The following is a 12503-nucleotide window of genomic DNA, read 5'->3' as shown; positions in this document are numbered from 1 at the left end:
TTTGCAGACATTGACATGAAAAATACAATTTAAAAGTCCAGAACTCAAAGGGTTAAAAGCTAGCGCTCTCTCTCTAAGTCACCTTCAATCAATTTAGCTGAGCTATACAAGGCTGGAAGAGAAATCCAATTTTATGCAAGTTGGTAAGTCACATCTACCCTAACATAAAAGCAGTTTAACTGTTGATCTTGGTATACTCAAAGACCATGTTACCTCGCTTCAAGATCCAAAAACCTCATTCCAACCCTCTGCTCCTGTAACATTAGACACAATCTGCACCAATTGGGAGAAGTGGCAAAAAAGATGGATCATTTGTTTTCGATAACTGATCAGCCTAATATTTTTCATTTCATAGAATCATATAATCCCTACAGTGCAGGAGGCCGCCACTTAGCCCACTGAACCTGCACCAACTACAATCCCACTAAAATATTTTGTGTACTGCCCAGAGATGAGCTGTTCCTAAGATTTCTCTAAGATTTGTTCCAATTAAATAATAGCTTTGCTGAAACCTGTCACCTTTGATCTCAGCTAGATTAGAACCAACTGTATGATGCTTATGAACCCAAAAGCTATTTACGTCTGATGGGAGTTCCTTTCACTGGAAACACAGTCTGTAAACTCTAGCATTCACAAGTGTCTAAGATGCCAATTTCTGCTCACTTAATGGCAGGCAGATTATTTGGAAAAATCCAAGCTGCAACTATTGGCTGCTTTGATCTGGAACAAATGTTCTTTTGGAGAATTTTTAAAAAGCACCATCTTTGTGTTGGGAACTGGGGAAGAACTTTACATTGTGACGTCTCTCCTTTAGTAATAAAGTTAATCTGTTCTGGTGGTGATTCTTCTAATGTGTTCGCCCTATTTCTTAGTTTAACCAGCAACACCAGAAGTACCATGACAATATATTATAGTGGAAGCAAAACGTTACAATTGGTTGGAAAATATGGTCCGTATCACACACCGTTCAGTTGATGTTTGTTAGCTAATTGTTTGGGGGAAAAGAAACCTACAAACTAATATTAAAGCAGTGCTAGAAATTTCTAAAGAACCTGGGCTACAGTAGTCAAATTATTAGAACTAATCATGGCCCATCTTGGCACCTCAACCCAAATACAACTTCTCAGGCTTGTGTAAGGTGTTCAGAGATGGAGCAAAGGGAATGTAGCAAGCACTGAATTCAAGACATCCCTTCTACAAGGGGAAAATCTCTGCCATTCTCGATTATTACCTTGTACCTCAAATATGAATATTATGGGGAAGTTTGGTAACTTTGTTCAGCTCATGGACCTGAATCCATGGGAAGGAACACAACAACATTTCAAGGGAGGGGTAAAAGATTGCTACTGGAACTTACTTGTTGGGTTAAACAAGCCAAAGCACACAGTTGGGATTACCAACGAAAATGTCATGCCCAGGACTGAGCAGTGGAATAGGTTAAAAGACTGTTCACATCACCAATCTGGATTCACATTCAGCCCCAATGCAGGAGATAATAAAAATTCCCCTTCCCCGCCTTTGGTTGGCTGCAAAAGTTTTACTCAAAATTTTGAAACAACCTCTAAATCTGGTTCATGGTGAACATGAGCCAGTCTTACAGAACTGCCTGAAGGCCTGATATGGAAAACAGAAATGTTATACTGGTGTTTTTCTGAGACTAAGGCAGAAGGATCTGAACTCTACATCTGGACTATGATACCCGACATGAATGCATCATCCAGAATCACTGTTAGACAGTGTCCAGTGATACTCGATGCCAAAAAGTGGACAAATTGTTTCCCAAAAATAATATCCCTCACTATGGTAAACACAATGGAACTAAAAGTGGGAACAAGAACACCAGTAACTTTTAACTAATTTTAGTCTCTCGCTTTCTGCGCACTTGTAACGGTCAAATGGTAAATGTTCAAACTATGGCAGAACATATCTGGTATCTAGCCCATTGCCACTGACTCATTCATTTGAAGCAGATACTGAAAAGTAATATTTGTCAGCATTGATGAGCATGTAATTTTCACTATTTCTGCTTCTCAGCATTACGGTTATTAATGCTGGGGATTTGTAATTAATGTTATCGTGCTCCAATAGGTGCGTACTTGATGAACATTTGAAAGGACAGCCAACCTAACCAATCCCATTGTCGCTACCTGGTGGCTTTTGTTGTGTTCAAGGCTTCGTTTTGAGATCCAGCAAAAATAAAAAAAGGCACTTGTGGGCATCTGTGCCTTTGGTTTTGTGGTCCAGAGTGGACAGCATCATCTGATGAAAGCCCTACCCCCAAGATGTGTCACTCTTGGTATACTGTGACTGTAAAGTAAGGCAGAAGATCAAAGGCTTGTTTATTGAAATATTGGCAACAAGAAAAAAAAACACCCATTATGGACACATACAAAAATAATCTGCAACACCCTGCCAAAAAGAAAAATCATAAATTGGCACAATATGAAGGCTAAATAGGTGATTGGGATGCTGACAGCAATTGTGACTTGTGTGTATCTCACTCATCACACAGTCATTCCACTTACACAATTCAGCCCATGCAATCTCATTGAATTCCAGTGATTCCCAGGAGGTAATTTACATCATCCTAATTGATTATTCTGTGGTAGAATTTTGGCAGACTGAATAGTCAGCAGGTAATTCAGTAATGAGAAGTGATGCTGCAGTCAATCCACAAATAGGTACTCAGATTTTCAAAAATTTCCAACTACATTGGAAAAACAAAAACCAATGTGCTCTTAACCCTTTCACCGGCATAAACCTAAATATAGGTCAAAATAAATGCCTCCAGGATGACACACTCGTATTCAGGTTTACTCTGCTAACTTCATTATTGTTTGCAATTAACATAAAAGGTTCACATTGGTCGGGCATTTAAAGTAACCATAGTCTGCTTGTAACCATAATTGAATTTGAATAGTGGATGTTAGCCAGTAGCAGTCCAAGGTTTAACAAAAATGATCATTTTCATTAAAAAGAGCTGTCCAACATACATAACAAAACACTTAAAAAAAACAGAAGTTCATTTTTAAACATGATACAAACATCCTTAAAACCCAGTCAGAAAATAGCACTATACTATATGACCTATTCTACATTTTTCACAGGCCGGTGAAGGGTTTAAAGCACTATGCTCTTAGGTATTCTTTTAAAAAATTATTAGAGCATTTAAGTAGCAACCCCAGTCTAGCTGTCCTGGATCCACGTCAGCAGCTGAATTCATAGCCCAAATTCCAATTCTGTTTAATCAATCTCAACGAATCCACATTGGTTAAGGATCACCATCCTAGAGTTGGACAACTGAGCATTTCAGGTCTAGGTGTATGTTCATTGGTTGTTTGAATTGAAGTATCGAGGGTAGAAATAGTCAGTGATATTACAATATTCAGATGCCCAACAATAATATTGCAACTTTTCTACAACTCTGAGCCTGGGAGGCGATCATTTATCCTTGCAGGTGGAGATAATGTGAGGTGCTGCATGATTAGCAGAATGAAGAGGTTTTTTTGGGGGAGGGTGCAAAATCTCACTAAATATGCTCTATAGTTAACATTGCATCATGTAAAAGATTGACAATGTTTCTATATTTTGCAGGTGACAATTATGATAATTACATTTGAAAAGATAGAACGGTCTGATTGTTCTAAATTAATACTTAATCCAATTCTTAATGAATAGGATGCTTTTGTGAGTTAGTTACATAAATGTTTCCACAAAACTCCAAATGGACTGAGCTGCTAACTGCGAAGTCTGAATCCTTTTATTCCCTATAGTGATTATTAATTTTTCAGTATTAATCACGTAGCAGCAAGTGGCAGTCTAGTTCCAGACGGATTGGGACTGGAAATTAATATTCTTGAGAATCACATCATAATTCATCTTAACATCCCTCTCAATTGAAAGTTATGAGTTATTGAAATAGTAGATCCAGGATTTTTCTTCATCAATAAGTCAGCTTCATTTTCACTGGGGTTACTAACTTCACAGACAACATTCCTCCCTTGGTTAGAAACAGCTGAGAATCTCTTGGGTCAAATCTTTATGGATCATCTTTATGATAAATGCAGGTGTAAACTCTAAACATTAAAAGAAATCTGGACTCAACAGGTATGAATAACCAATTAGAAGCCAAGGAAGAATTTAATAACTTCCTACAAAATTCAACATTTCTACTGTAGTATATCAGAATTCCATCATATTAAAAATGATTTAATTTATCTGCGTTTTGTTAATTTGTCAATTTATGCCAAGTTTTTGTTGTAATATAATCAAAGACACTCCACAGGTTACAATATGTTGCATCAACATTAACTTGTCTCCCACTCCCCATCCTGTTCAAATCCATAACTGACACTCACAATATGGCTGTCCCACCACATATAGACTACTATGTAATGGACAAGTACACAATACCAATTATATAACTGAATGTATTATGTCTAATAAATGTTTGGTCATAATTATTCAAAATGTTAAATCAATAGGCCACAATTAATAACTCTTTGATGGGATGTCAGTGTGTAAATGACATGGAACATGCTGGAAATCAGCATCCACCATACTGGCGACCTGTGAAAGTAAAAATAATTCTAATAAATAATACTCTGTTATAGTGCAGGAAGTTTGAAGCATCAGTAGTCTACACTACAGAATGCCACATGTGGGTCTGTACCAGCAATTCCCCACATCACAAGTTCATCTCACCAGAGCTACCACAAGAAGCAGCAAGGTAAGGCTTGTGATTTTTCAAAGAGAAAGTGAAAACTCTTAGCCAGGTCAGTATGCACAGTTTCCAATGAATCGATTTGCAACATTAAGAGGATTGCCCTGGGAGCAGGCCATTTGGCTGGAGATGTGTCAAATGGGCGATAGATAAATATAAATACTTTAAAGGCATCTCACCCTCAAGAAAGGTCCTAAAAAAAAAAGAGGTATTTCAAACTTTTAATCTCTCATGGCCATGTCATGTTATAAACTATCCAATGTCATCTATGCTGTCTAAGCCTTGATTACTACCTTGTATTTTCAACGAATTATCTAATGATCTGTGTTCAGGTGCACCCTTCTCCCCAAACTTGTCAGGGTTATTTCAGAAACTACAATGTTAATTAATATTTGTGAACTTCAGTTAAATAAATATTACACACTTGCCCATTACATATTCTATTTATACTATACAGGAGTGAAGTGTGATTTTAAAACAAATTATGGTTATTTTAAAAATTGAAAAGCAGATAAGCTACTTTATGATCTGATTAGAATAAGTTTTATGATCTTATACCATCAATATGAATCGTGAAATATCAGCTAATATCGCCAACAAAAAATCTTTCCCCATGGTATAAATGGCCATAAAGATTGGACTTTAGAGTTCCTCACAACAAAATATACATTCTCAATATTAACCTCATTGGAAAATGGCTGCCAGTCATATGGGTTTAAAAAGAAAAAGTTGCCTTTATTAAAGTATTTAACTAATATTTAATAAAGTACCAGGTTGCTATTAAGGTTAAACAATGAATGTACGGAGTCAGCACATCCTTGTAAACCTCAATTCCTCTTTGCAAACATTGGGACCCACTAAACATTCCAAGACACAATTGCTGTGACCAACTGAACAGGATTACCAGATGTTCTATTATACAAATAAAATTAAATCTATATAATGTAATACCACACAGGATTTTGTTACTCTGAAAAATCCAAACTCTGGGAACTATTATACACAAATCAACAAGCTCTCCTTTCCCCAAAACTGTTCAAATTCTCCGTAGTTACTACTGAAAGCATTCAATAAAAATTTGTCTTTTTGGATATTCACAAGTACAACCACTAGTTATCCATTTCCATACAAAACCTTCAAAGAACAGGGGAGGGACTTGCATCAAGTCTGGAGCTTCAACTGTCAAAGTTTACTTCACAACAGTTTATAAAAGGCCTGCTGTCTGCAACCTAGGTGCGTGCACACCTTCCCCAAATCGATTGGTGCCTAAAGCCATCTGGTATGGTGCCCAGTCCTTCACCGTTAAAAAGGTTAACGGACACCAAGCAACGGTAATTTACTATGCCCATGGCCAATCCAGTCATCTTTATGGATCCATGTCATCAAGGTCACTTTTAGAATCACCAAGCATCATGGGAGACTCGGAGCCCTTAGTTTGAAGAAAGGAAGGAAAAGTATTATTGGAACAAGCACATTAAATTAAAAGACAGCTTATGAGTTACAAGCGGAATGATGAGGGAAAGGGAAAGCTGAAAAATATATCACTTGACCATTAACTTTTTAAGTGCTGGCTGCCAAGTAGAATCATAGAATCCTACAGTGCAGGAGGCGGCCATTCGGCCCATCAAGTCTGCACCGACCACAATCTCACCCAGGTCCTATCCCCATAACCTCATGCATTTACCTTAGCTAGTCCCCCTGACACTAAGGGGCAATTTAGCATGGCCAATCCAGCTAACTCGCACATTTTTGGAGTGTGGGAAGAAACCGGAGCACCCAGAAGAAACCCACGCAGACAAAGGGAGAATGTGCGTGCAAACTCCACACAGACAGTGACCCAAGCTGGGAATCGAACCTGGGTCCCTGGCGCTGTGAGGCAGCACTGCTAACCATTTTGCCACCCATGTGTTATATTCTCACACACTCATTCCAATACACTACCGTAATTTGAGAAAAACATTTAAAAAAAACAGAAATGCAAAGAGGAAGATAAATATAATCTTCTCAAAGGCATCAATTTGAATACTTTCATTTTTCACCTCTATGGCAACCAGTTTTTCCTTGAAGAGAGAGTTAGTGAATCTATGGCACCTGTTATAATCCCATACAGTGTCCATGAATGTGTGAGTGAGTTTATGCTGATCAGGAGCATTGTACTTCACCAGCTCATCAAAAAGGCAACCATGATAGAATAGGACTGGATTTCTGTTTCAAATACATTTTTATCTGGCAGATCGCTGTAGTGTAACTCTGCAATACTGGCAATTCTAACAACAAATTCAGGATTTTTTTCCAAATTAAGATTTGTGAAATAATTCTTTGAATAAAAATTACTTCGGACTCCTGAAATTTTGGTTTTCAGAATGTGTTTTCTCTAATCTATTGTGCCAAATCAGGGAACCAATTTTGCAGACTTACCATATTTAGTTACAATTATTTTAGTTTTCTTTTGCTAAATTTTAATTGCATGACACATATATGATGCAACAATCTGTCTAAATTTTCAGCAAGGAGTCCTTCTTACCTGCCGGAGTGTTCGATCTCCATTCTCTGTAGCAGGACTGCCATCTGACCCATTACTGCTCCCAGATTGTTCCTTCTCATTCAAAAGGGCTGTAGCATAGGCTAGTGTGTCCTGTAATAAAGCATGATCAGTCTCAGGATTGCCTGTCTTAACTGTGGCATTTAAATGTGACTCTAATTTGTTCAGTGATATTTTCCCCCCAAAATATTTCTCTAGTCAAAAGCCAAGGAAAGAAATAAAGGTTATTCACGGCTTAGCTTTTTACAAGAATATCATCCCTCTTTAAGACAGCAGAAATTGCTACCATAGAGTGATCTGTTTTGTCTGGCCTATCCTAGCTATTGCCGTAAGGAGAATTGAGGAAGCTGAAATACCTGTGCTGAAATTGTGCGCTGAAATGTCTTTGCTGTTGAAGTTTCATTTGATATGTTGCTCTGTGGGGCCCAGTAATGCTCAGACATCTAAATAGAGAGAAACAGAAAAAGACATAGGCAGTTCAACTATATATATTGTACAAGCTGCATCAGTCTCAGGGTACAGCACTACCACCCAAAATGACTCGTGTCTTTAAGGAGGGCTTCAATATTTTCTAGAGGCTCCAACATGGAACCCAGCCAAGCACTTTTCAGAAACTCAACAGATCTTGCGTCAATAAACAGCTTTGAAGAATCAGGTAATTTACTAATCCCACTGGAATATCCGAAATGTGAAAATAGCATACTTTCTTCCTTTGCCTGGATGTTACCTCTATTTCATTTGGATCATTTATTTTTGTAGAAATATTACAACTAATTGCAGCATCAAAGCTAGTTTTCCTGAGTTACGTAAGGTTTATACAATCCATTTCATTCTGAGATTATATACAAAACACTGGTGGGTTACAAATAGTCTCAAAAGGGGATAAATATATTGTTGTCAGTCAGTCCTCACCTTCTTTTGCAACCATTGCACAGCCCAGCTCCAGTGGTGAGGATGTTCCCGAAAATAATCCTTAGCAGCTGCGCATCTATTGAAGAGGGAAGTAAATGCTTATTACTTGCACAGTTTTTTGGAAGATGGTAGAAAGAAAAGGAAGATTTTAAAAAAAAATCTGGATAGCTAGATAGCTGCCTCTGGGATCCAAGTCTAATTCTGAATTGTATCGGTTAAGCTGCAAGTTCATTTCTCTGAAAACTGCTTTAAGTTTCATTTTAGGAACAAACTGGTGGAATAATTATTCTTGGGTGATGACAGCTATTTCCAGGCCAGTCAGAGGAGACCCGTTGGTAGAACGAATGGGCAGTTACTTAAACAAATCAGATACAAAACTTTGCTGGGTTTTTCATTCAACCTTAATTAGGACTCAACTGGAATACGAGACAAGACCATAAGACAGGAGCAGAATTAGGCCATTCGGCCCATCGAGTCTACTCCGCCATTCAATCTTGGCTGATTGGGGTTGAGAAACCTTTCTCCCGCCTTTACCCCGTAACCTTTGAACTAGTGTGTGGAAGTAGACTAGAACTTAGTGAATCATCTCATAGTTCAACAGTTCAATAAAAAATAGCACTGAACTGAGTGGCTATTATGTATTGCTTGGGTCACTGTCTGTGCGGAGCCTGCACGTTCTCCGTGCTTGCTCCAGGTTTCCTCCCACAGTCCAAAAGACATGGTGGTTAGGTACATTGGCCATGCTAAATTCTCTCCCAGTGTGTCCGAACAGGCGCCGGAGTGTGGCAACTTGGGGATTTTCACAGTAACTTCATTGCAGTGTTAATGTGAGCCTACTTGTGATACTAATAAAATTAACTTTAAAGATGGTACACTCTGCTGCCACTAGCATCGGTAGTGGAGGAGGGAGTGAATGAATGTTGAAGATGCTGATTAGGGTGCCAATCAAGCGGACTGCTTTGTTCTGTATGGCGTTGAGCTTCTTGAGTGTTGTTGGAGCTGCACTCATCCAGACACGTAGACAGTATTTCACTGACTGTGCCTTACAGATAGTGGACAGTGTTTGGGCAGTCAAGATGTAAATTACTTGCTGCAGAATTCTCAGCCTCTGACTTGCTCTTGTCGCCAGTGTTTATATGGCTGGCCCAATTCAGTTTCTGGCCAATGATAACCCCCAGGATGTTGATAGTGGGGGATTCAATGATGGTAATGTCATGGAGTGATAGTTGGATTCTCTCCTGTTGGGATATTCATTGTCTGGCACTTGTGTGGCACGAATGTAACTTGCCACTTTTCAGCCCAAGCGCAAATGTTATCCAAGACTTGCTGCATACAGACATGGACTACTTCAATATCTGCAATTGGTGGACATTGTGCAATCATTAGCAAACATTCATACTTCTGACCTTATGATGGAAGATCGTTGGTGAAACAGTTAAAGTAGGTGGGTTCCAGACACTACCCTGAAGAATTGCAATGAGGCCCTGGACTTGAGATAAATGTCCTCCAACAACCATCTTCTTTTGCAGTAGCCACCCAGTTCCCCCCTCTCACCTCCGATACACATTTTCAGTTTTGCGAGGGCGATTTAATGTCACACTTGGCCAAAAGCAGCTGCTATGATGTCAAGGGAGGTCACCCTTAACTCACCTTTCGAGTTCAGCTCTTTTGCTGAAGTTTGGACCAAGGCTGTAATGAAGTCAAACTGAGCCTCAGTGAGCAGGTGATTTCTACTTGATAGCACTGTTGGTGATCCCTTTCCTTGGGAGTCAGTGGCATGCTGATATTGTCATTGGGCTATTAATCGAGAAACCCAGGGTCATGCTCCAGGGATCCAGGTTCAATTTCAATAAAAATCTGGAACTAAAAGTCTAATGGTGCCAATGAAACCATTGTCAATTGTCATAAAAACCCATCTGGTTCACTAATGTCTTTTAGGGAAGGAATTCTGCCATTCTTATCCTGTCTGGTTTACACGTGACTCCAGACCCACAGCAATATGGTTGACCCTTAAAATATGCCCTTTGAAATGACATAACAAAGCAACTAGGGTTGGGCAGTAAATGTCGACCCAGTGCCTGAAACCCACATCCCATGAAAGAATGTTTTTAAAAATCAGCTTGCTGATTGTCAAGAGTAGATTGATGGGACAGTGATTGGTCAGCTTAGATTTGTCCTGATTTTTGTGGACAATTTTCTACATCGTCAGGTAGACGCCAATGTTGTAGCTGCACTGAAACAACTAGGGGCATGGCTAGTTCTGGAGCACAAGTCTTCAGTATTATTGCTGCAATATTGTCAGGGTCCATAGCCTTTGTAGTATCCAGTGCCTTCAGCCATCTCTTGATATCATGTGAAATAAATTGAAATTGAAATAAATCGACACTTCTGGCTGAAGATTGTTGCAAATGCTTCAGCTTGTCTTTTGCACTGACGTACTGGGCTCCCCCATCATTGAGGATGGGGATATTTGTGGAGCCTCCTCTTGCTCAAGTTAGTTGTTTAATTGCCCACCACCATTCATGATTGGTTGCAGCAGGACTGCAGAGCTTAGATCTGATCCATTGGCTGTGGGATCACTTAGCTCTGTCTAACGCCTGCTTATTTCAATGTTTGGCATGCAAGTAGTCCTGCATTGCAGTTTCATGTTGCTCTAGTCATACCCTCCTGCACCCTTCATTGAACTAGGGTTGAGCCCCTGGTTTGATAGTAATGGTAGAGGGAGGGATATGCTGGGCCATGAGGTTACAGATTGTGGTCGAGTACAATTCTGCTGCTGCTGACAGCCCACAATGCTTCATTGATGCCCAGTTTTGAGAGCCTAGATTTGTTCAAAATCTATCCCACTTGGCAAACTGGTAGTGTCACACATCCCTCAGCTCCCAGGGACCGACTGAGAAAAAGTGCCACACGTGATGAATGTCATCTCCACTCTTAACATGGGACTTCATCTCCATAAGGACTGTGCGGTGCTTGCTCCTTCTTCCAATACTGTCATGGACAGATTCATCTGCAACAGGTAGATTGGTGAGGACAAGGTCAAGTCATAGAGGTTTACATCCCTCTATACCAATCTTACCCATGTAACTGTAAATGCTTTTTAAAAGACAAATTGTACCCGTCTCTACTACTACTTCTGGCAGCTCATTCCAGACACTCACCACCGTCAGTGAAAAAATTGCCCCTCCGGACCCTTTTGTATCTCTCCTCTCTCACCTTAAACCTATGCCCTCTAGTTTTAGACTCCACTATCTTTGGGAAAAGATGTTGACTATCTACCTTATCTATGCCCCTTATTATTTTATAGACCTCTACAAGATCACCCTGAAGCATCCTACACTCCAGGGAAAAAGGTCCCAGTCTATAAAGGTAATAGTAATAAGAGTAGCTGTAAGAGATAGTAGTAGAGGCAGGTACAATTTTGTCTTTTAAAAAGCATTTAGACAGTTACAGGGGTAAGATGGGTATAGAGAAATATGGGCCAAATGCGGGCAATTGGGACTGGCTTAGTGGTAAAAAAAAAAGGGTGGCATGGACAAGTTAGGCCAAAGGCCCTGTTTCCATGCTGTAAACCTCTGACTCTAATGGCAGATTTCCTTTCCAAAAGGACATAAGAGAACCAGATGGATTTTTATGACAATTAACAATGGTTTCATGGTCATTAAACCATAAACTAACTTTCTGATTATTTTTATTTATTAACTGAAATTAAATTACACCAGCTGGTGTGGTGGGATTTAAACCCATGACCTAGAGCGTTAGCCTGGGCCTCTGATTTACCAGTCCAGTGACATTACCACTAAACCACTGCCTTTCAACAAGTCCAAGTGAATCACTATATCTGAATTGCCAGAATTCAGAAAATGCAGAAACACTTATCAGATCAGGCAGCATCTATGGTGGCAGAAACAGAGTTATTATGATCTGAAAACTTAATACTGTTTCTCTCTCCATTGATTAATTGCATAATTTAGACCATCAGGGCCTTTTCACTTGGCATCATGATCTGGAGGTTTTTCCTTGGACAGAATACAGAAGTTAGACCCAAAAATGCAGCCAAAGTCATGACAATTTTGTTGGTATCAAGTTATGCCCAAGTATCCTACCAAACTTATTAGCATGGCCAGAACATAAAATGGGCATCAATGGAAATAAATCTGCCTAAACAACTGGAGTCGAAGGCTAGTGTCAAAACTGCACCATATATTTATTTAATCTGGAAAAGTAAGTTCCAATTTATTCAACCATCATTAATACATATGAGGCATAGCATGTTTTGGGACCTATAATTGGGGAAGGAATCCCACTCTGGCCTCCTGTACAATA

General features: G+C 39.4%; 1 protein-coding gene across 2 annotated transcripts in view; it reads right to left on the bottom strand.

The window, feature by feature from the left end:
• Positions 1–2322: 2322 nt before the first annotated feature.
• The window catches only part of usp24 (ubiquitin specific peptidase 24), a 162443-nt gene continuing 152262 nt past the window's right edge, over positions 2323–12503 (bottom strand). For both annotated transcript variants that reach the window (XM_078218710.1, XM_078218711.1), the window contains exons 64-67: positions 8178–8253; positions 7622–7708; positions 7248–7358; positions 2323–6152 (exon numbers count right to left, since the gene is read on the bottom strand). In XM_078218710.1, the coding sequence (XP_078074836.1) occupies positions 6090–6152; positions 7248–7358; positions 7622–7708; positions 8178–8253 (337 nt within the window). In that variant the 3' untranslated portion in view covers positions 2323–6089. The remainder of the gene's footprint in view (positions 6153–7247; positions 7359–7621; positions 7709–8177; positions 8254–12503) is intronic.

This window comes from Mustelus asterias, chromosome 8, assembly GCF_964213995.1.
Source record: "Mustelus asterias chromosome 8, sMusAst1.hap1.1, whole genome shotgun sequence".
NCBI lineage: Eukaryota > Metazoa > Chordata > Chondrichthyes > Carcharhiniformes > Triakidae > Mustelus > Mustelus asterias.
Note: the sequence above shows the minus strand (reverse complement) of the source record. Positions and strands in the feature narration are given on the sequence as shown.